This window comes from Rhincodon typus, chromosome 2, assembly GCF_021869965.1.
Source record: "Rhincodon typus isolate 14 chromosome 2, sRhiTyp1.1, whole genome shotgun sequence".
Classification (NCBI taxonomy): Eukaryota; Metazoa; Chordata; class Chondrichthyes; order Orectolobiformes; family Rhincodontidae; genus Rhincodon; species Rhincodon typus.
Window position 1 is genome coordinate 16,727,761 of NC_063333.1, and position 23,767 is coordinate 16,751,527.

Below are 23,767 nucleotides of genomic sequence, written 5' to 3' on the forward strand. Positions count from 1 at the left end.
CTATGCCCTCTTGTTCTGGATTCCCCCGCCCCGGGATAAAGACCTTGTCTATTCACCCTATCCATGCCCCTCATGAATTTATAAGCCTCTACGAGGTTACCCTTCAGTCTCCAACCTTCCATGGGAAAAAGCCCCAGTTTAATCAGCCTCTCCCTATAGCTCAAACCCTCCAACCCCAGCAACATCCTTGTAAATCTTTTCTGAACCCTTTCAAGTTCAACAACATCCTTCCTTTGGCAGGGAGGCCAGAACTGCACGCAGTATTCCAAAAGTGGCCTCATTAATGTCCTGTACATGACCTCCCAACTCAAATACTCAATGCACTGTCCAACAAAGGCAAGCATACCAAACGCCTTATTCACTATCTCTACTTTCGAGGAACCATGAACCTGCACTCCAAGATCTCTTTGAAGCAGACCCTGTAATCTCCGTTAAGGCAAAACAGAAAATGCTAGCAATAAGATTGAGAGTGATGCAGCAGTTTAGGCCTATACTTAAGAGAATGGGAGGAGATCTGATTGAGGTATAAAAAAATGCTAAAAAGAGGATTGACAGAGTAGGTCTAAAGTGGCTGTTTGTTCTTGTGTGGCAATCGAGGATGAGCGGTCATCATTTTAGACTAAGTGCCAGCAGATTTAAAACAGAAATGAGAAATTATTTCTTTCAAAGGGTCATGAATCTGTGGACTGCACTACCCCAGAGGGAGGTAGACGCTGGGACAATGAATAACGAGGAGACAGACAGGTTTTTGATTAGTAACGGATGGAGGGTTATGGGTGAGGGGCAGGAAGTGGAGGTCAGTCACAAACGTACTCAGTGGTGAAGCAGACTCGAGGGGCTGAACTGCGTACTCCTGCCGTGAGTCCTTATGTTCAGAGGTGGAGCAGATAAAGCATCAGCAGGGAAAGGCGGGTTTTCATTTCAGATCGGTAAAACCCCGAGCAGGGCTAGACGAGGAGACGGTGTCACAAATGGCATCAAAGCAGATCTGACAGGCTGACTAGCTAACTTTCACAGTCCGCAATCCCAACGTGTCACTGGCCTATCATTGAGATTTTAAAACAAAAAGGCTACACTCTGCGTTTAACCCCCGTCTGCTCCACTGTAACTGATTCCGCGTGCCCGAGCCCGGGAACAACGAGCCACTTACTTGCGCCACGTTCGACGGCCTGGAGATCTGCTGAATGTCGGCGTTATTGGTTATATTGCGCAGCGTCCTGACCGCAGGGCTCCAGGCCGTCACCATCTCGGGGCCCTGAGCCCCCTGCCCGGGGGCCACCAAGCCGGCCCTGGCCTCTGGGTTAGAGACGGAGCTAGGAACCGGCGGGACGTTGGCGCACAGGTTGATGAGGGCAGACTCCTTGCCGTGAGCCAGCCTGCGCTTGGCCGAAGCGGCGGCGGCGGTGGGGGGTGGGATTTCCGCCGGGGTCCAGTTCAGGTTCCTCTCCTGCTTCTCGGGGGAAGAGTCTGAAGAGTCGTCGAACATGATCTCCCCAGTCGCCTTCTCGCCCGACCGCTTGCGGGGGGAGCCCGGAATGCTCAGCGGAGAGGCAGCTCGCGATGACGCTGGGCTGCTCCTGGCTGAGCACTTGTCGTCCATCTCCGGCTCCTCATTGTTTCCGGCCAAATCTTCCTCTTCCTCCTCCTCCTCCAGAACGATGAGGCGAGGGTGATACGTGCACTCGTCCTTCCGGGATTTCGCTGTCACACTGTCCTCCACCCAGTCCGGCGTCACCACTTTGATGCTGCTTCGATTCAAAGCACAGTTGTACTTTTCCTGCCAAAACAAAACACAGATTAAACCTTTCTGCCACCGATGTTCGGAAAATTCATCACTTTTATTTTGTTTTTCCCCAAGAGGCCTCCAAAAGTGGAACCCATGGCTGACCAGTTTTTTTCCCTTTTGTAGGGACACTACCACCGAGCCAGAACAGGGCCTCCCCCCCAAAAAAAATCATCCATGGTTATATTCTATTATATACAAATAGAATTTATTTTTTTTTTAGATATAGTGGGACAGAAAATGAAGACCGCACTGACAACAGTTTTTCTATTCTTACATATAGAGTCATAAAGTCATACAGCATGGAAAAGACCTTGTCAGTCGAAATAGTCCATGCCAACCAAGTTTCCCAAACTAAACTAGTTTCACTTGCCTGTATTTGGCCCACATCCCTCTGAACCTTTCCTATTCATATACCTGTCCAAAACTCTCTTAAATATTGTAACTGTACCTGCATCTACCACTTCCTCTGGCAGTTCATTCCACATACGAACTACGCTGTGTGTGAAAGAGTTGCCCCTTGGGTCCCTTTTAAATCTTTCCCCTCTCACCTTAAACTTGTGCCCACTAGCTTTGAATTCCCCTACCCTGGGGAAAAGATGTTTGCTATTCACTGTATCCATGTCCCTCATGATTTTATAAATCTCTATAAGGTCACCCCTCAACTCCAATGAAAAAAGCCCCAGCCTATCCAGTCTCTCCTTATTACTCAAAGCCTCCATTTCTGGCAACACCTTTTCTGAACCCTTTCCAATTTAATAATATGCATATTTTTCACCCTACCACCAGGAAAACACTCACGTAACCAACTGAATATTTACAAGCAAGGCCTGTTAAGGGTAATGCTGACAGCAAAACGTGAATTCATCACTTTTAACAGGCTTCCTCTGATTTTTTTCACATACGTTTTTCACATTAGAAAGTTGCACCTAAACCCAGGAGAACTGGGGAGGAGTTCATAGAATTTTCTGGGGAGAAATTAGAAATGTTTTGGTTTCTAATTTGAATGGATCATGCTGCAGGATGGTTGAAATATAGCCTGCTGTTCTTTCAGGAGTAATTGTCGTAATTCTAGAAAGAAAGACGGTGCAAATGTTTGAAAAATACAGGAGGTCAGGACCTGAAAATCAAAATAGCAGCTTCATATTTGTGATACAGAACTGGTCCCTAACCAATGGCCTTAAGTTGTTAAAACGTCTTCTTTTAAAAAAAATGATGGAATAGAATTAAAGACCGTATCCATAAGACCATGAGACATAGGAGCAGAAATAGGCCATTGAGTCTGCTCCACCATTCGATCACAGGTGGTATATTTCTCAATCCCATTCTCCTGCCTTTTCCTGGTGACGCTTGACCCCCTTACTCATCAAGAATCTCAGTCTTAAATACACTCAATGTCTTGGCCTCCACAGCCTTCTGCAGCAATGAGTTCCACAGACTCACCTCCTTCCGGCTGAAGAAATTCCTGCTGATCTCAGTTCTAAAAGGTCATCTCTTCACTCCAAGGCTCTGCCTTCAGGTCCTAGTCTCTCCCACTGGTGGAAACATTTTCTCCGTATGCACTCTATCCGGGCCTCTCAATATTCTGTAAATTACAAACACCATCCCCCCCTCTTCCTTCCAAACTCCATCGGGTACAGACCCAGAGTCCTCAATCACTCCTCATATGACAAGCCCTTCGTCCCCAGGATCACTCTCGTAAAACTCCTCTGGACCCCGCCCAATGCCAGTACATCCTTCCTTAGATACGGGGCCCAAAACTGCTCACAATATTGTGACATGCATGGAACCCTTTCAGCAGAACTTGGGTATTTAACAAACTAGTTTATAAGAGATATTTAAAGTCAAGTTAGTTGATAGTACTGATATTTACATTCCACGTGCCATGTTACATGATCCCAATCTGTCCTCACACTCCTTAGCCAGCCACTAGTCCCAGTCTCACCACAGTAGCTGGTGAAAATTAAATTCCGATCAATGCATTGGGAATTGAACAGATTTGTCTCCTTAATGGTGCCTTAACACAACCATCGATTGCTATAAATACCCATCAGACTCACTACTGCCCTTTCAGAAAGGAGATCTACCATCCTTCACTGGTCTGGCCTACGTGTGACTCCAGACCCTATGCAATGTAGTTGATTCTAAACTACCCTCTGGAAGTGGCCTAACAAGCAATTAGGGACTTACAAAACAAAAAATACTGGCTTTATTAGCAACACCCACATCCCATGAAAGAATAGAGAAAATTCTTGGGCTCCTATTTTTAAAAGAAAACCTTTTTATTGAAAAATTACATTTTAGGATTTTTAATAAAATTATGTCACTGATCAAAGGAATGATCACATTTATTCTGTAGGAGCTCAGGAGAAGCAATTACAGTTTGGATCAACCTAGTTGGCAGATGCATTATCCACTCCTTTGTCTGTCCAGCTGTTCTTCTTTCTCTTTGGGCTCTATCTCCACCTATCATTTACTCCCCCCCGTCCCCCACCTTATCTTCTGCATAAAAGCCAAATTTTTTCCTAACTACCATCAGTTCGAAGGGTCACTGGACCCGAAACGTTAACTCTGATTTCTCTCTACAGACGCGGCCAGACCAGCTGAGCTTTTCCAGCAACTTGTTTTTGTATCTTTTTGGTCTTCTCAACCATTTTATTCTGCCCGTCCTATCTTCACAGATCTCTGACACACACACCTACGATCTCCATAAATTTCCAGGGTCCTACCATTCACACTATAACCCCTTGCCTTGTTAGCCCTCCCTAGATGTGTTACCTCACACTTTTCCCGGCTGAACTCCATTTGCCACTGCCCTGCCCAGCTGACCAGTCGGTCCACTGATATCCTTCTGTAGTTTACAGCGATCCACTTTATATCTACCACGATACCATTTCTTTCTCGGAGAGATCTAAAGGACGTGGAGTTGGTGGATGAAAGATATCTTTTGGGGATACAGTGTTGGAAGGGATACAGGTACAAGGGCAGAGAATGATTTGGAAATATGGAGGGCACTTTTTGTTTCAAAATTACAGCTTTGCCAGAAAAGAACGCACAGTGGGTCAGCAAGCACAGGAGTCACTTCCAGACTCAGATAGAACAAAATAAAGAATATAAGAACTAACTAAGAGGAGTGGGCAATTGAGCCACTTGAGTCTGCTCTGCTATTCAGCACAATATTGGATGATCTCATCTTGGCTCCCACGCTACTTTTCTGCTTTTCCCAATAACCCATCACTAACTAAAGATCTCTCTCTCGCTCCTCCACAAATTTACTCAATGTCCCAGCATCCACCACACTCTGGGGCAGTGAATTTGAAAGATTCACAACCCTTTGCAAGAAGTAACTTCTCCTCATCTCCGTTTTAAATTTGCTCTCCTTTATCCCGAAACCATGGCCTCCTGTTCTAGATTGCCCCACACCAGGGAACGTTTGCTCTGTCTACTTTATTACTCCCCTTTGGCACCTTATACTTGAGTTACAGCTAAAAACCGACATCACAGGCCGAGATACTGCATCGCCGAGCACTGTGGAACTGAAACGGGCGGGAGGCACCAAAAACAGAAACTGGTCAGACAGATGACTGTAAAGCTTTACGGTGAGTCAGACTTGATCCAGTATTAAACAACAGCACCATAAACATTAAAGCAGTTTCCTGCAGGAACGGAGAAACCTTCAGTTATAGCTAATAAATTCTTTTTAAGACTGCAGACACTCCCACAGGATCATCACCATTGGGACACAGGTCACAAGCAGCGATCCCAGAGGTTGGCATTGTTCCCCAGTCGGCTCAGGAAATCCCCCCTCTGAGGCGAATGGCTGTTAAGTGGCTATTTACAGCCACTGCACAACAGCACAATTTTGTTTGCCTCCTGCACATTTGCCTTTAACAACTGGCTGTAAAAAAGATTTTATGGGTCTGACACAGACTGTCCCATTGAAATACACCCAAAAGGCAATTTCTGTGGGATCTAAGCCTTTCAGAGATCTGTGTCTTCAATGACAGCCCTTTAACCAGCACTACCCTCTTTCTCCCTCCAAGAAAGTATACACTCAAAACCATTCCAGCTGAACAAATGAAAGTCACTCAGCAGTTGACCACTGGTTCAGCAAATATGTGACTATGATCTTTTCCAAACCAGAACAAGCAATTTAAAGCTATCTCTGCTGACAGAAGGGCTGCACGGCAGGGCGCCTATACTTAAGGAAATTGGCAGAAAACTCCGGGCAGGGAAAAGGAGGAGATTTATTTTGAAGCAGCAAATCATCACAGAGTCTTGGTCAAGGTGCTAAGTGCACTCGAGATTTTGCTGAATGGCAGCCTCAAGGCAATGTGTGGCCCCCTCTTACTGAGGTATACTGGCCCAAAAAGGTGGTGGAAGCAGATTCAGTCCTAGCTTCCAATGGGAAAAACCACTCGAACAGGGATATTTGCGGGATGAAAAGGGGAAGAAAGAAAAGGCAAAACCAATTAAAGAAAGAGGCAGTACAGGTGGAAGCGTGGTCCAGGGCAGAGAGGCCTGCTGCAGCACGGCATGTTCTATAGGACACCCCCAGCTTGAAATGATAAGACCCACCACAGGGCTCCAGCCGCATTCCACCCTCGCCACATGGCTCCTAAACTCCGGGCCGCCACACGGCACATCTTGGAACCGCACCCCTCCACAACACGACCCACAAACTCCTTCTGTGAATCTACTACCTAATGCTCTATTGCTGGCATCCACCTTGCCTCACGCCCTCCTTTCAGCTGGTCACCTTGCTCCCTCGAAGCAGCCTGCAGCCGCTCCAAGGTAATGTGCCCGGCAATAGGTGTCAGCACGCCGATCGTGGCACTGACTTTCGATTTTAGAGATTGTGCCGTACACAGGCCTCGGAGGCCCAGGCAGCTGGAACAAGAACGAGAGAGAACGCTGCTGTTCACGCCAGGCCAGCGGACATAAAAGTATGTCATTCAGCCCCTCGAATCTGCTCCGCCATTCAATAGAGATCATGATCGATCTGGTCATCCTCAACTCCATGTCCCCTTCTTCCTAGAACAATCCATTCGCTTCCTGATTAAAAATCGGACGCTCTCAGCACTGAACATACATAATGACTCCGAGAGCCCTTTGTGGTTAAGAACGCCACATATTCACGACCCTCAGAGAAAAAACTGCTCCTTGCTTCTGCATTAAATGCGTGACTCTTTATTCCGAGATCAGGTCCTCAACTCTCCCCCCACAACCATCACCATCCCCTTCGGTCACCCACACGCATTCACCAACACCAAAGAGCTGTTAACATGTCCATAAGCTTCTCAGCAGGTTAGTGAATGAACTAACCAGGAAATGGCACTGACTACAGTAAAAAGGAGCAGCCTGGCTTGGCTAACGTTCACCCTTCTAAACCCACAATGATCCAGCATCACAAAACAGAACTTCATTTTGAATGCATTTCTGAAAAGGCCACCATTAATGAAACATCAAAAAGGCAATCAAAAAACCCCACATTTTGTTCTTCCCATGTAAACACCCCTCCCTCACAGTAATAACCGGGGAGGAGGGGGTCATGGCTGTCCTTTTAAACCCTGTTAGGTGCAACAATTTTCCTTTTTTTTCTGGAAAGTAGTTATGATACTTTAATTCAATTTCAGGGAACATTGTTTAGCAATGCTGGAAATTAAAGACCTTGGAGTGCAAACTCATAGTTCCTTGAAAGTGTAGTCCCAAATAGACAGGATAGTGAAGGAGGCGTTTGGTACGCTTGCCTTTATTGGTCAGTGCATTGAGTATAGCAGTTGGGAGATCATGTTGTAGCTGTACAGGACATTGGTTAGGCCACTTTTGGAATACTGCGTGCAATTCTGGTCTCCCTGCTACATGGAAGATGTTGAACTTGAAAGGGTTCAGAAAAGATTTACAAGAATGTTGCCAGGGTTGGAGGGATTGAGCTAAAGGGAGAGGCAAAATAAGCTAGGGCTATTTTCCCTGGAGCTTAGGAGGCTGAGGGTTGATCTTATAGAGGTTTATAAAAATCATAAGGGAGATGGACAGGGTGAATAGACAAGGTCCTTTCCCCAGGATAGGGGAGTCCAAAACTAGACGACATAGGTTTAAGGGAAAAGGGGAAAGATTTAAAAGGGACATAAGGGGCAAATTTTTCACGCAGAGGGTGGCGCATGTACGGAATGAGCTGCCAGAGGATGTGGTGGAGGCTGGCACAATTACAACATTTAAAAGGCGTCTGGATGGATAGATGAATAGGATGGGTTTAGAGGGATAGTGGTATTATTGCTGGACTGTTAATCCAGACACCCAGATAATGTCTCTGGGGACCGGGGTTCGAATCCCGCCACAGCAGATGGTGGAATTTGAATTCAATAAAAATATCTGGAATTAAGAGTCAAACGATGACCATGAATCCATTGTCGATTGTTGGGGGAAAACCCATCTGGTTCACTGATGTCCTTTAAGGAAGGAAACTGCCATCTTTACCTGGCCTGGCCTACATGGGACTCCAGACCCACAGCAATGTGGTTGACTCTTAACTGCCCTCAGGGGAATTAGAGATGGGCATCAAATGCTGCCTAGCCAGTGACGCCCTCATCCCGTGAATGGATAAAAAGAAAAGGGACTATTTAAGTTTAGGATATCTGGTTGATACGGACGAGTTGGACCGAAGGGTCTGTTTCCATGATGTATGACTCTTAAGCCCTGATCAGAAATGCGCAGCTCCATCAAACACAGGGAAAGGTAGCCATAGCCAGCGAATTGTTCTGGGACAACATCCAGATCTTAAAGGGGTACATTCCAGGCGATGCTGGCAACAACATCACACTCACCCCCTGAGGTTCAGGCACGATTAAGTGGGTGCAAGCCTTGTTGAGTTTGAGTTGACAGTCCCCTCCATAAAAAGTTATTAAAGCCCATAGTGTTTTGCGGTCTTCAGCAGAAACCTGGAACACAGAAATGGAAAGAGACATATACTTGATGAACACATCTGAAGAGTGCATAATTTTTAAGTATTTACTTATTACACACTTGCAGCACAATATAAACGACAATGAAGTTTCACCTCTCAAGCCAGCACTAATTAAAATAGAAGCATTCAGCTAGAAAGTGCTATTCATTTCCAGTAGCTAACAATTCCACAGTAGAGAAACGGCAGATGGAATAGAATGTGGGAAAGTGCGAGATTATGCACTTTGGCAGGAAGATTAGAGGCGAAGACTGTTTTCTAAATGGGAATCGGCCTCATAAATCTGAAGCACAAAGGGAGTTGGGAGTCCTAGTTCAGGTTTCTCTTAAGGTTAACATGCAGGCTCAGTTGGCAGTTAGGAAGGCAAATGTTGTGTTAGCATTCATTTGTAAGGGGTTAGAATACAAGAGCAGAGATGTACTGCTGAGGCTGTATAAGGCTCTGGTCAGATCGCATTTGGAATTTTGAGAGCAGTTTAGGGCCACGTACCTAAGGAAGGATGTGCTGGTCTTGGGAGGGGGGCGCGGTCCAGAGGTGGTGTACAAAAACGATCCCAGGGATGGAGAGCTTGTCATTGGCGGAGAGGTTGAGGACTCTGGGTCTGTGCACGATGGAGTTTAGAAGGGTTGGGGGAGGGATCGGATTGAAACTTACAGAATACTCGGAGGGCTGGATAAAGTGAACGTGAGGATGATGTTTTTACTATTAGGAGAGACGAGGAACCCGAGGGCACAGCCTCAGAGCGAAGGGATGATGCTTTGGAACTCAGCTGAGGACTAATTTCTTCAGCCAGAGGATGGTGAATCTGTAGAACTCATTGCCGCAAAGGGCTGTGGAGGCCAAGTCATTGAGTGTATTTAAGCCAAACAGCAGGAGAATGGGGTTGACAAACATATCAGCCATGATCAAAAGGTGGAGCAGATTTGATGGGCTGATGGCCTAATTCTACTCCTATATCTTTTGATCTTAATGTATGTAAGATTTTACACCAGGTAAAGACCCATGCCCATTCTAATTACTTCAGAAACGAGTGGATCCTTTACTGTTTCAAATCTGACAAATCTCAAGAACATGCTGTTTCCATGGAAACAGAACACTGATGGCCTAATTTCCACCAAATCCAACATAGTGGGGGTTTTTTTCTTCCCATTTAACATTCCCACACAGTTACTCGCATTGCAGCATGAGTTCATTCCAACCTCAACAAGCAAATGAACTCCACACATAAACATTATACACTTTTTAAAAAAATTAATCTGTTCTTCTAATCAACTGGTTCAGAGATGTTACTACACACCTCTGGAGCAGGTGGGACTGGAACCCAGGCCTCCCGGTCCAGGGACAGAGACACTACCACTGTGCCACAAGAGGACCCATTACATATTAAAGGTCAGGAATAACCAACTCCCTTCAAAACTCTTCTTTTCCAGAAGAAATCACCCAGGCTTCGAAGTTTAATAAATGTACAACCGATGCAATGAAATATATGGGATCACTGCTCCTTCTTTGACCATTTGACTGTGCTCCTAAATAACAACATGAAAGTACCTGCAAACTGTGTGTAGCCAGAGGTCTCTGGGAATATACTTCAGCACTGAGTCAAACACAGAGCCTCCCCCACTGCCCACTTCTCCTTAAATCGATCAGACAAGGAAAGAAAGAAAACACGATATGGCTCACAGGACAGGTCCAGGACTAATCCAAATTATCCACAGTTAATTTTTAATAAAAAACTATGGTAAACCAAAGTAGCTTTCTTACTAATACTAACCAACTATGGAATTTATTCCCCTGCCCCAGATTCCCACATTAACACTTCCATGTGATATCTTGTGGATAGTTTCCAATCGACCTGTTCAAAGATGTTAGGGGGACAAAATGCTACAGATTCCGTCCTCCAGTTTAAGTCAACATATAGAATCATAAAATCCCTACAGTATGGAAAGAAGTCATTCAGCCCATCAAGTCCACACCGATCTTCCAAACAGCATCCCACCCAGCCCCACCCCTCAACCCTATTCCTGTAATCCTGCATCTCCCACGGCTAATCCACCTAGCCTACACCATGGGGCAATTTAGTAGGGCCAAATCCACCCAACCTACACATTTTTGGACAGTGGGAGGAAACCAGAGCACCCAGAGGAAGCCCACGCAGACACAGGGAGAATGTGCAAACTCCACACAGACAGACATCTAAGGCTGGAATCGAACCTGGGTCCCTGGCGCTGTGAGGCAGCAGTGCTAACCACTGAACCACCATGCCATTCTGTATTTTACGATTCTTGCATGAAATAAATTAGGATTTTTTTAAAATCAAAATTGTGGAACAACTTAAAAAAAACGACTGTGCCAACGTAATTTCTTCATACAGGAAATTCCTTTTCATAAAAAAGGAACGAACCTTCAGTACCATCAGATCACGAGTAGGCCATTCATCCCAGTCAGCCCGTTTTATCAGATTTTGAACCAATCCTCACCTTAAATCCATCTGCCTGCTTCGGTTCCACAGGCTTACAGCAGAGATGGTTCAGGGGGGCACCGACAATAGAGATGTTCAAAACCAGAAGGAATTTTGACAGACCGATGAGTTGGCACAGCAGAGGCCACAGATTGAGCTAACTGGCAGAGGAAATTACAGGGAATGAGGGAACATTTCTCCCCACGTGAAGCGGCGGGGGCGAGGGGAGCTGTGAAGATCTGGAACACACTACCTGAACAGGTTCCACAGGAATATCCAAACGATAACTTACTCTTGAATTGAATTGATTAGCCTTACTGTCACTCACACATACTCAAATGAATGCAGTGAAAAGTCTTATATACCCATACTCCTAAAGGACTGATTGGCAGGGTCAGGGGGCAGAGGCTAGAGGTGAGACTGCATAAATGAGTAGCTTTTTCACAGGGAGGCGATGATCCAAGTGGTATTATCACTGGACTGTTAATCCTGAAACCCAGGTTCGAATCCCGCCACGGCAGATGGTGGAATTTGAATTCAATTTTTAAAAAAGATCTGGAACTAAGAGTCTAACGATGACTATGAATCCATTGCCGATGGTCGGAAAATCTCATCTGGTTCACTAACGTTCTTTCAGGAAGGACACTGCCATCCTTACCTGGTCTGGCCTACATGACCCCAGACCCACAACAATATGGTTGACACTCAACTACCCTCTGGGCATTACATGCTGGCCTAGCCAACAATGCCCTCATTCCGTGAATGAATAACAAAAAACCCACTGCACTAGCCCAACTCACATGGGTACCAGCAATCTAAAGGTCTCTTTCAGATCCAACCCCAAATACACAGTTTGAAAAAAAAAAATGCAAATAAAATTAAAAGCAACAAACATACTCCCCATACAAAGTCGTTTTGATTACATCGGGAGCTAAACAGCAGAAAGTATCAACACTTGTGTGTGTTATGGGGTAGCACAGGGTCGAGTGAGCTGAGCGCAATCACCAAAACATCACTCCACAGTCTATCACGACACAAAAGGAATACAGAAGGAAATTAGAAACACAGTTCAGTTCCCGTACAGCAAATAGGGGAAAGGAAAGACTTAACAGTACGTTGACAAACTAAACTTAGTAACAAAATTATCAAGACAGCCCTAGGTCAGAGAGTGAAGAACCCTATCTGAAGAAACAGTTTTGGCTGTTCATTTTAAGGCGAGCTGATTGCAAGCAATTTAAACTGGAACAGACCACTAATGCGTTTTCCCTTGCACACTTGGAACATAATTGGCCATATTCTACGTCACCGGTTTCAACATAATCAGCCTGTCGTACACCTCCACATTTGGTTTTCTAAAAAAAAAATCACAATGCAGGTCTTTGCTACGAGCAAAGGAATGGAAAAAACATGTGAATCCTTTAACAAGCAGTCACTGAGAAAAGAATTCTCTGTGTCTCGAGGTGCAGGTGCAGATAAGCGAAAATTATAAAGACGTACCCGTGACAGGCAAGCTGTAACTCCTGAGAATACCTGTCCTCCTTCTGGAGAGAAGCCAGCGACTCTGTGTGCTTTACATCAAGGAAATAAGCTGCAGAGTTTGTTATTCTGGGTCAAACATTAAAAGGGACAACAGCGGTGTATGACAAAGACGGACCCAGTTTGGTCTAAGATACGGGGAGGTGGTTCACAGTGGAGGACGGAAACCCGAGGGAGCATTGGCACACAGCGTTCGTGAAGTAGAGGGGCCTTCAGGAGGTGCAGGATTTTGATCTACCTCCTTTTGCAGGCACTGGGATGTAGCTAGTGAGCAGATTAGCCCGAGCTACTGCAGGTCTCTGAAGCTGTGCACTTTCAAGCACTCACTACACAGCAAGCAAACATTCCTGAAAATAACAACTATCACTTGCTCACAAAACACTGCGACTCGAGGAGATTCAAGGTCCGTTGATCAAAAGCTTGGCAAAGGAGGTAGGTTTTAAGTGATTCTGAACGCAAGTGTTAGATGAGCTCAGATACCATTAGGTCATGAGGATGGAGGAGATTATGTTTAAGAAAATGAGCCAATCAAAGGCTTCATAAGGGGTTATGTGCTGTGATGCTGCCCCCTCCCCCGCAAAAGAGAGTTTCCATGGAAGACATGATGCTCAGAGATGGAAAAGGCAGAGCGTACAATGAATAATACGGGAGCCAGCACAGACTGCTGTCATTTATACAGATGGCAGAGATGACTGTGTGGAGGGACGGATTAGTAAATTTGCTGATTACACTAAGATTGGTCAGGTGGTTAACAGTTAGGGTGAGTGGCTTCGGCTACAATAAGATATAAGCAGGATTGTCAAATAGACAGATGGAACGTTACCCTGAAAAGTGTGAGGTGATACACTTTGGAAGGAGTAATTTGACAAGGAGGTACTCAATGAACAGCATGACGCTAGGAAGTTCTGTGGAACAAAGGGGCTTTGGCATGTTTGTCCATAAATCTCTGAAGGCAGAACGGCATGTTAGCAGGTTGGTGAAAAACATATCGGATACTTGCTTTTATCAATCAAGGCATAGATTACAAAAGCAGGGAAGTCATGTTAGAGTTGTACAGAATTTTGGTGAGACTACAGTAACAGTACTGTGTGCAGGTATGGTCTCCACATTCCAGGGAGTATATGATTGCACCGGAGGGACACAGAGGAGATTCACCAGGATGCTACCTGGGAGTTTGGACAGGTTTCGGCTGGTTTTGTTGGAACAGAGAAGACTAAGGGGCTATCTGATCGAGGTGTACAAGATTATGAGGGGTATGGACAGAGTGAAGGGTCAGCCATGAGGAGACACAGGTTCAAGGCGAAGGCAAGAGGTTTTGGAGGGATGTGAGGAAAACATTTTTTTTTCTTAAAACCTAGTGATGTTTGCAAAGTGCTGCCTGGGAGAGTGGCACAGGCAAAAAAGTACCTGGATGACAACTTGGCACATCATAACATTCATGGCTACAGGCCAAGTCTCTGGTAAATGGGATTAGGTTGAGGGTCAGGTGTTATGTGTGTTGGTGCAGACTCGATGGGCTGAAGGGCCTCTTCTGCACTCTATGATCACAGGTGGACAGATATTTAGGGGGGAGGTGCACAGAGAAACGGTGAGGACAGTATCCCCGGGACACCAAGTTTGGGGTTTACGGTCAGTGACACAGGAAGGAAGACTGGGAAGGTTAACTTCCAGTGGGCTGTGGTTTACACAGAGAGGCACAGAAGGAAGTTACAGACTAACCCAAAAGGGAGTCAGCGAGGCCTACGGCAAAGAAAAAGGCCCTTCAACCCAGTGAGTCTGCACCAAAAAGAACCAACTATTCCAATCCGATTTCCAGGATTCAGTCATAGCCTTATATACATCACAACTACACATCTAAATACTTGTTAACAATTGAGGTTTCTTCCTCTTACAGTCAGAGTTCCAGAGTCCCAAAAGGTTTCCCTTCACATCTTCTCTGAACCTTGGAAAGGCACAATACTGAGAGTGGGTAAGGGAAGGAGCCGAGAAGGGGACCCTCAGTAGAAAGGTAAAAATGGAAATAAAGTGAAAGGCTTGGATCCGGAGCAGCAATCACAATGAGCACCCAAACAGAATCAGGGAAGAGAAGACAAGGCTCAAAGCTGCAGGGAAAACCTTCAATTCCACCAGCTGTACAGCGCTTCACTCCTGGATTTCACTGCAGAATCGCCTCAGGTTCACTTGTAGCAAAATGCAATCCATCCCCCTACAGGGGTGAAACATCTGAGCACTGAAAGGATACGGAAGAAGCTGGCCACACCGTACTGACAAAAATACCCAGGATGGCTGGAAAAGAGGAGAACAAAAAAAAAAGTCAATAAATACGTACATACCAGTTCGACATTCTTAACACTGCATGTTTTTCCACTTCTCACAAGTTAACCACTGTCCTAGTCCAGCAGAGGACTCCCACGGTCTTCGAAATTTACCTGGTGCAGTTTTTAATCAAATATACAACCTCTTTTAAATGGGTATGGCAGCATCGTGTACTATATGACTTGATTCTATGATTATATAGCTATGACTCTAGACTGGTGATTCAGAGGCTTGGTATAATCAGCTGGAAACAACGTTCTGTGAGGTAGCATGGAAATTGTGAAATACAGTTAATTGAATAAGTCTGGGAGAGCTGGTAATGGTCATCACGAAAACTACCAAACGATCATAAAAATCTAACTGATTCATTAAAGGTCTGTTATTTATGTAAAGTTGTTGTCTTTCCCAGTCTAGCCTCCAGCAATGTACTTGAATCTGAACTACACTCTAAAACAAGCCAGTGAACTACACTGAGGTATCAAACCATCACTTCTAAAAACAAAATCACATCCCCTCCTCCCAACAAAAATAAAGACATAATCTCCCTTGTCCTCACCTATCACCCCACTAACCTCCGTAAACCAACATATCATTCTCCCGCACTTCCACCACCTACAATCTGACCCCACAACTAAAGAGATATTCCCCTCCCCACCCCTATCTGCCTTCCATAGGGTCCACTCATTCCGCGACTCCCTCGTCCGCTCCACACTCCCCACTAATCCCACCACCCCCGGCACCTTTCCCTGCAACCGCAGGAAGTGCTACACCTGGCCCTACACCTCCCCCGTCACCCTCAAGGCACAAAATAAACCATTCATATCAGATTTGGGTTCACCTGCACACGTGGCCTCCTCTACATCGGTGAGACCAAGTGGGGGCTCGGAGACCGCTTTGTACAGCATCTGCGCTTTGTTCATGAAAAACGACAACCCTTCCGGTCGCTAATCATTTCAACTCCTCCTTCCACTCCCTGGGCGACATGTCCATCCTGGGCCTCCTCCAGTGTCACAATGACACCACCCGCAAACTGGAGGAGCAGCACCTCATATTCCGCCTCAGAAGCTACAGCTCAATGGCCTAAATGTGGACTTTACCAGTTTCAAAATCTTGGCCTCATCCCACGTCCAACCCTCCCTCTATTCCCCGCCTCCTTGACCTGACACAACCCATCCCATCTTCTCTCCCACCTATCCGCTCCTCCCATCTTACTGACCAATCCTCACCACTGCCTACCTGCACTCACCTATCACCATCCCACCTACCTTCTCCAGTCCCACCCCTCCTCTCTAGTTATTTCAGAGCTTCCTTCCCCCTCCCCATTTCTGAAGAAGGGTCCAGACCTGAAACGTCAGCCTTCCTGCTCCTCTGATGCTGCCTGGCCTGCTGTGTTCCTCCAGCTCTATACCTTGTTATCTCAGACTCCAGCATCTGCAGTTCTTACTATCTCTACAATTAGCCGTAGTTTCAGCTGCTTCACAAGTGCAATTCACAGCCACCCTCAAGCAACGCTCACAACAGCTAAAACCGACCCAACAGACCTTGTGAAAAAAAACTACGGAATTGTTTTCCCTCCACCTATGTGGTTTTTTTCCCCCTCCCATTCATTTTGACTTGTGGAAGGGCGAGTTTAATAAGGAGCTTAGAGTCCTCATTTGTAGTTTTTACTTCATTTAAGCAACCTGTAACTAGAAAGTGACGATCTGCAATGAATCGCAATTTCTCAAAGTACAGAAACCTGGTCTGTGCTTTCTAACGAACTGGGACCAAAAGAGGGGGTAAACAGATCAGACAGTTGGGGGAATTTTACACAATTATTTAAAAAAAAACTAACCTCTGTGACGAATCAATGAGCAGCAGGGCTCGATTTCCAGGGCACTAGCCCAGTTCAGTGCAAAAGAGTTTCTCAGGAGTGCAGCACACCCCGAGTTATGTGCTCTGGTGACGGAGATTCACCGGAGTGGGGGAGTGGGGGTGGGTGGTGCTCCTGGATAAGGCGGGGTCACGTTCGCACTGCACCACCAGCGCTTACAGAACTGCCCTGTACCCACCCAGCGATGTTTCCTGCTGAACTCCCTTCCACGCATGGCATTCTGCGCGCCAACGTAGATCCCAGTATTGGCTTCCAGTTCTGGGCACATACATTTAAAAAAAAGTTAGGAGGAATTGCCACTCACTGGTACTTCACCCTCCAGTTCTGTAGCGCCTCAGATACAAGTCAAACCCTCAAGGATGCTCCAGGCTGAATATTCGAGATCAACAGAGTTAAGCAATTGAAACATAGGAACAGGTGTAGGCCATTCAAGCCCTCGAGCCTGTTCCACCATTCAATAAGATCATGTAACCTAACTCCATTTACCTGCCTTTGGCCCATACCCCTTGTTACATTTGCTTTACAAAAACAAAAAAATCATCTCAGATTTGAAACTAACAACTGACCCAGCAGCCACTGTTGTGTGGAAGAGAGTCCCAAATTTCTACCGTCCTGTGTGTGTAGAAGTGATCCCTACAATTTCCCCTGAATGCTCTGACCCTAATTCTCAGACCATGCTCCCTAGTTTCAGAATCCCCAACCAGTAGAAATAGTTTATCTTTATCTACCCTGTCTTTTCCTGTTTATCTCGAAGACTTCGATCAGATCACCCCTGAACCTTCTAAATTCAAGAGGAAATTCTAGAGAATATCAATTATTCGGAGTCAGAAGTGTTTTGATATAAGTCACTTTCACTAGCCCGCTGAGAACAACAGTCAATGGTAAAATCCCATGGTGTGGAAAAGTATTTTAATTGCAAAATTAATTTTCTAATGGAAGACCACCAGTCCTGGCCTGCCTTTCCACTCCTCACCAATCCTGTTCCGTTGATTGTTGGAGGAATTAAAGGAATAAAATCTCAACAAATACGGCAGGAATCCAGGCATCCGTTCGTTCTCTCTCACCTGTCGATGCCTGGGGCTCCGTAAGTAACTGCGACCATTGGCCATTGTTATGAAACTGAGAAAATGTACTGAGAAGGCTATTTGGCCCATCAAGTGTGTGCTGGTTGAAAGACCTCTCTGGCTTTTGTAAGTCACGAGTGTCTTATTTCAATTTGTGACAAGGCTCACTTTAGGGGATGAGTGCTAACCACCCACTGCGCTGTGAAGTGAAAACTAAATTCTCAACTCCCCTCCAATTCTTTTATCTAAACCTCCTGGCTATCGACCACTGCACTCTTCTTCACACTTCCATGCACTGTCCCATCAGCCTCCGCTGTTCCAAGGGGGACAGCTCCAGCCTGTCCAATCTCCCCTCACAGCACAACCTTTGGATGATCTCAGAATTTATCGTGGCTAGATGGGAACATCGGACTTGAAACACCAGCAGGTCAGCCACGATCTTACTGAACGGCAGGGTGGGCCTGAGGGGCTGAATGGCCTCCTGCTGCTCTAGTTCTGTGTGTACATATTGGACAACACTGCCAAATGGCCTCCCGCGTGATATCCTTTTGTCAGGCAATGTTGACCAATAGAAAGTGAAGTGTCGGCAGTTTAATTTCTGCACGTTGCAGGATAGATCTGCCCGAGGAAGCGCAGATAATGGATCTTAGCTCAACAATCATTTTTCAGAGCACTGACTACAAAGAGTTGGGGCATCATGTTGCAGCTGTACAAGATTTTGGTGAGGCCACTCTTATAATACTGCACACAATTCTGGTCACCTTGCTGCAGGAAGGATATTGTTAAACTAGAAAGGGCACAAAAACTTTACAAAGATGTTGTCGGGTCTGGAGGGTTTGAGTTACTCAGCGAGACTAGGTAGGCTGAGGCTATTTACCTTGGAGCTTGGGAGGCTGAGGGGAGACGTCATAGAGGTTTATAAAATCACGAGAGGTACAGATAGGGTGAATAGCCAGGATCTTCTTCCAAAGGTAGGGGGGAGTCCAAAACTAGAGCACATAGGTTTAAGGTGAGAGGGGGAGATTTAAAATGGACCGGAGGAGCAACTTTATCACGCAGAGGGTCATGCGTGTATGGAATGAGCTGCCAGAGGAGGTGGCACAGGTGAGTACAATTACAACATTTATCAGGCATCTGTACGGTACATGAGTAGGAAGGATTTAGAAGGATATGAGCCAAATGGGATTAGTTCAGTTTAGGATATCTGATCGGCATGGACAGGTTGGACCGAGGGGGTCAATCTCCGTGCTGTATGACTCTGTGATCAGTGCACAAGGCACCAACATCTCTCTATCCCCATAATGGAGAGCATCATTGCAAAGTGGGAAGGCCTGCACACTGCCACTGAAACCTGTGACACTATTCATTCTCATAAGCTGCAGCTTCAAATCACGTGGAACTACAGACTGCGGTGGTTAACAATGATTTCAAACACTACAGGACCTTAAATGTTTGATGCTTTTTTTTTGGGAGTGCTACAGAACTGGATACGTGCTCATAAATATCAAGGTATTATTTAATTCATGACAAAAAAAAACACAAGTTAAAAAGTGAATTGAGCATTTTAATTACAATGTTTATGAAGTGGATGATGCAGCACGAGCTGGGAACGGCAGCGAGCCGTTTCAAAAGGAGTTCTAATTCAAGACTTCACTTCACTGCTTCTCCTCCACATGCCCTTACAAACTGAAGATTTCATCTCAGACTTTGATACCCTATTCATAATCTCCTACATTATTGAATGATTCAGTGCTTTCCAGAGATAGAAAGAAATTTTTATTTCACACACCTATGCTGTGCTCAAAGCAGAGTGCGTAAATTATTGAAAACTGACATACAGAAATTATGAAAATTGTTACAAATCAGGAAGAAAAAAATTTAGTCTCCTTGCCAAAAATAAGTGTCCATCTGACAAAATTTTGCAATGGGGGGGATGCAAAAAGCAATTAAATATTGGCTAAAAGTTTTATGACTGGAGCTGGAAGAAAGACGTTTCAGCTTGAAGTGAGAAAGAAACCAAACTTGGAAGTGGCAAAGGAAGAGAGATCAAGGTGCACTGTGTCTGCCAACATAGAGGGAGATCGACTCTACATGGGATGCCTGACCAAAGGAGGATCCAGGTGGAAACCAGCATCACACAGACAAAGCCAGTCATAGTCACAACATCAACATCAGTCAGCTGCTGCACTGAATCAAGGTGCACCATTGTACCACTCCACAGCAAACAAGCTGAAAGCACCGAGGGATTTCTTTTCGGGTACTGCAACTGTAAACCCATTACCTCAGACAGTACAAACGCAGTGCCGATTAGGGGAACTAAAATCAACCTGCAGTTAACACCAGCCCCGGCACATGGTCAAGGAAGTAGTTCGTGTACACAGAGACCAGTCCAGGCAAAAAAAAAGTGTACCTTGCTCATTCTTCCTGTAGGGAGAGGGGACAGCCAGTGTTTCCCCTTGTGGGGAAAAAGTAGAATGAAGAATTTTATGCGGAGGGGTGGCAGATTTAAAGCAGGCGAGAAATTATTTCTCTGTAACGGTTGCAAATCTGATGGCACTGAATAAATTTAAAGAGGAATTAGACAGATTTCCAGTTAGTAACGGATTGAAGGGTTATGGGAAGTAGAGGGCAGGATGATGTTGAGGTGGAGGGGAAGTCAGCCATGATCATGCTAAAGGGTGAGCAGGCTCGGGGCGGGTGAGGGGGTGTGCGCTGGGGAAAGAGGTGGTGGAGACATAACCAGGACAGAGAGAACACACCGCCCAAATACATGGTTCAGGCAGATACAAATCATATTTTTCACAGGGAAATTAGATAATCAGCCAGAGGGAAACCCCTTGCGAGACGACAGGGAAAACGAGGGCCAGAGATCCTGTCTTACAGAGGGCTAGCAGAGGTTGGCTGGGCTGAACGGTTTCCTTTCTGGGCTGTAACAGTTTCAGGACCGATTTATATTGGACGTCCAAGCCATTTTACAGTGGTATGCTCTTTAGATTGAAAAGGGTTGCCGTGCAGCACAGAGGGACGGTATAAAGCTCACCTTAACCACTGGCAGATCAAACACTTCCCGAGCTTCTCCAACCTCCGGGTTGTCACCATCTTCTGCAATAATGTGTGTCGCCAATGCGTTATAGGAAACCTCTTTCGCCTTGCCAGCCTTCAGCAGCTGGATCACCTAACGGAACAAGGAGCGAGCTGTAAACACACACTAGGTACAGGATCAGCTGACTGCTCAAAGTACAGCACTGCGCGCATGCACACAACGAACAGTGCGTCTCCTTAACCAAAGGATTCTTCAGAAAGGAACAGAGCAATGAACGAGAACAGAATCAGAGTGAACTGCAGTCCAACCAGGTCCAGGCAGAAAACAAAGAGCTAAAAGATGGAAAAACAAACCAAAATAGGATATTAAAATTTCACAGCTGTGAATTTATGACAGTGAGGAATGAGAGTTGGCAGTCAGAATGCACTAACAATTTTCACACTTACAAACGGGTAAGCTTAGCCCGCAGATTCAGCAAGTTCTTAAAAAAAATAACAGGGCAAGCTGCCCCATTCTCGTAAAGCTCACAGTCGAGCCATCTCAGCGAACTGCAGCAACTTTGCAATGCTGAGGGCTGCTGCACAACCCACATTCTTCAACCAGAACGCCACGGAACTCACCATCAACCCGACACCAAACTACAGCTTCAATTCGACACGTGAGTAACGCACAAGAGAAATCAATATGAAGCAACCCGCAGACACCTGGCAAAGTTTATTATATAGGAGACAATATTGCAGCAAGCTTCCACTGATTAGTAGGGACAAGTGGAACAAGAGCCTTCCTGTTGGCTGCCTTCCCTGGGCAGCGAGAGTGTGGATGGAGTCAATGGATGGAAGGTTGGCTTGTGGGATGGACTGGGCTGTGTTCACAACTCTCTGTAGTTTCTTATGGCCCTGCGCAGAGCAGCTGCCATACCAAGTTGGGATGCATCCGGATAGAACACTTTCTACAGTGCATTTATAAAAATTGGCAAGTGTCTTTATGGACATGCCAAATTTCCTTAGCTTCCTGACAAAGTGGAGGCGATGTTAGGCTCAGAGCCCCCATACCTCTTTTCTCAAATAAAGGGGCAACATTCGTAGCTCTCCAATCGACTGGAATGGTTTCAGAATCAAGGAAATTTTAGAACATTACAAATGTATCTACTGTTACTGCAGTCACTTCCTGTAAGTCCCTGGGATAGCAATAATGATTGTTACATGATCTTCCCTCCCTATGGTCAGGCTCCTGAAGAACTCTGGAACATTTTCCTATCTTACAGGCACCCAATAAATGCGCAGTGCTATTACACATTCAAGCCTGCACTTGAATTACAATTCCAATAAATCTGTAACACCAGCGATTAATCTGCATCCTGTCACATCAACTCCATTCCTCCAGCTAACAGAAAATTTTAAAAAATCTGAAGGCAAAAATATAACAGAAAGGTCAGGAATCATTAGCAAAGCTCATTAGCATGGCCTTCCCAAACAGCATTATTTACAGGGAACAGGAGGAGACCATTCAGCCCCTCTGAACAGAGATCTGATGCACGTTCACACATCAACCGGTGTCCCTTGACATCTCTGATAAATAGAAATTATCAGCCACAGAATAAAAATTAACTGATCTAGCAACAAATGCAGTTGGCCAAAGAGAGTTCTATCCCTTATGTGAAGTAACTGTTTCCCTATTTCACTCCTGAAGGCTCTGGCTGTCCTTTCAAAGACGATGCGAACTGGTCACAGGCTTCCCCCATCCAGGAGAGGATCAGGAAGGTGGCAGCGCGACAATCCAACCCACTGGCCTGGTAATCCAAACTCCAGGCTGACGTTCTGCGGTATGGACTCGAATCCCACCACAGCAGATGGTGAAATTCAATAAGATTCCTGAATAAAAGGCTAATCTAACAGCAATCACACAACCATCGTGGTAAACAACCACCTGGTTCACTAATGCCCTTTAGGGAAGATCCGTTATCCTTACGCAGTCTATTACTCCAAGGCCACAGCAACATGGGTTGATGTTTAACTGCCTTCTGGGCAATTTGGGATCAGCAATAAATGCTGGCCTAGCTACTAATGCTCACAGCCCATCCACAAATAATAAAAAAGATTGGAACAAAAGAAATTCCCATTCCTCTGTGAAATGGTCAATCCCATTCTTTCAGACTATCCATGACTGTTTCCTCTGATTTGAAGAGGTGTCTGGCAAAGCATGTGGCTTTCTAATTCCCCATTATGACAGAGTGAGATGAAGATTCTCACATCAGTTAGACCAAATAAATCTGTTTCCATGCAAGTTATTTGTAGCCCGCTTCATTATATATTGCATAAGACATGATCAAAACTTGGATGACATCCACAAATTTGAGCTTTAGCTCATCCACCCTTTGAAGGTAAAGAGGATTTGAGTATAGGAGTCGAGGTGTCTTTCTGCAACAATAAGGGACCTTAGTGAGGTCACTCTCAAAATACCGCAAACAGTGTAGTCTCCTCATCAACAGAGGTACACACTTGGTGTAGAATGAGCAAAACAAAGTTTCCTCAAACTAATTCCTGGGATGTAGGGACTGCCCCACGAGGAAGGACGAAACTGACTGGGCCTTTATTCTCCAATGTTTAAAAGAACGAGAGGTGAGCTCATTTAAACCAGAGATAACAAGATGTAGAGCTGGATGAACGCAGCAGGCCAAGCAGCATCAGAGGAGCAGGAAAGCTGACGTTTCGGGTCTAGACCCTTCTTCAGAAA

General features: G+C 45.5%; 1 protein-coding gene across 1 annotated transcript in view; it reads right to left on the bottom strand.

Moving 5' to 3' along the window:
- The window catches only part of paxip1 (PAX interacting (with transcription-activation domain) protein 1), a 97,729-nt gene that overhangs the window by 65,496 nt on the left and 8,466 nt on the right, over positions 1–23,767 (bottom strand). The window contains exons 2-6 of the mRNA XM_020516200.2: positions 21,032–21,166; positions 14,981–15,024; positions 12,700–12,763; positions 8,608–8,721; positions 1,151–1,777 (exon numbers count right to left, since the gene is read on the bottom strand). Coding sequence (XP_020371789.2) covers positions 1,151–1,777; positions 8,608–8,721; positions 12,700–12,763; positions 14,981–15,024; positions 21,032–21,166 — 984 coding nt within the window. The remainder of the gene's footprint in view (positions 1–1,150; positions 1,778–8,607; positions 8,722–12,699; positions 12,764–14,980; positions 15,025–21,031; positions 21,167–23,767) is intronic.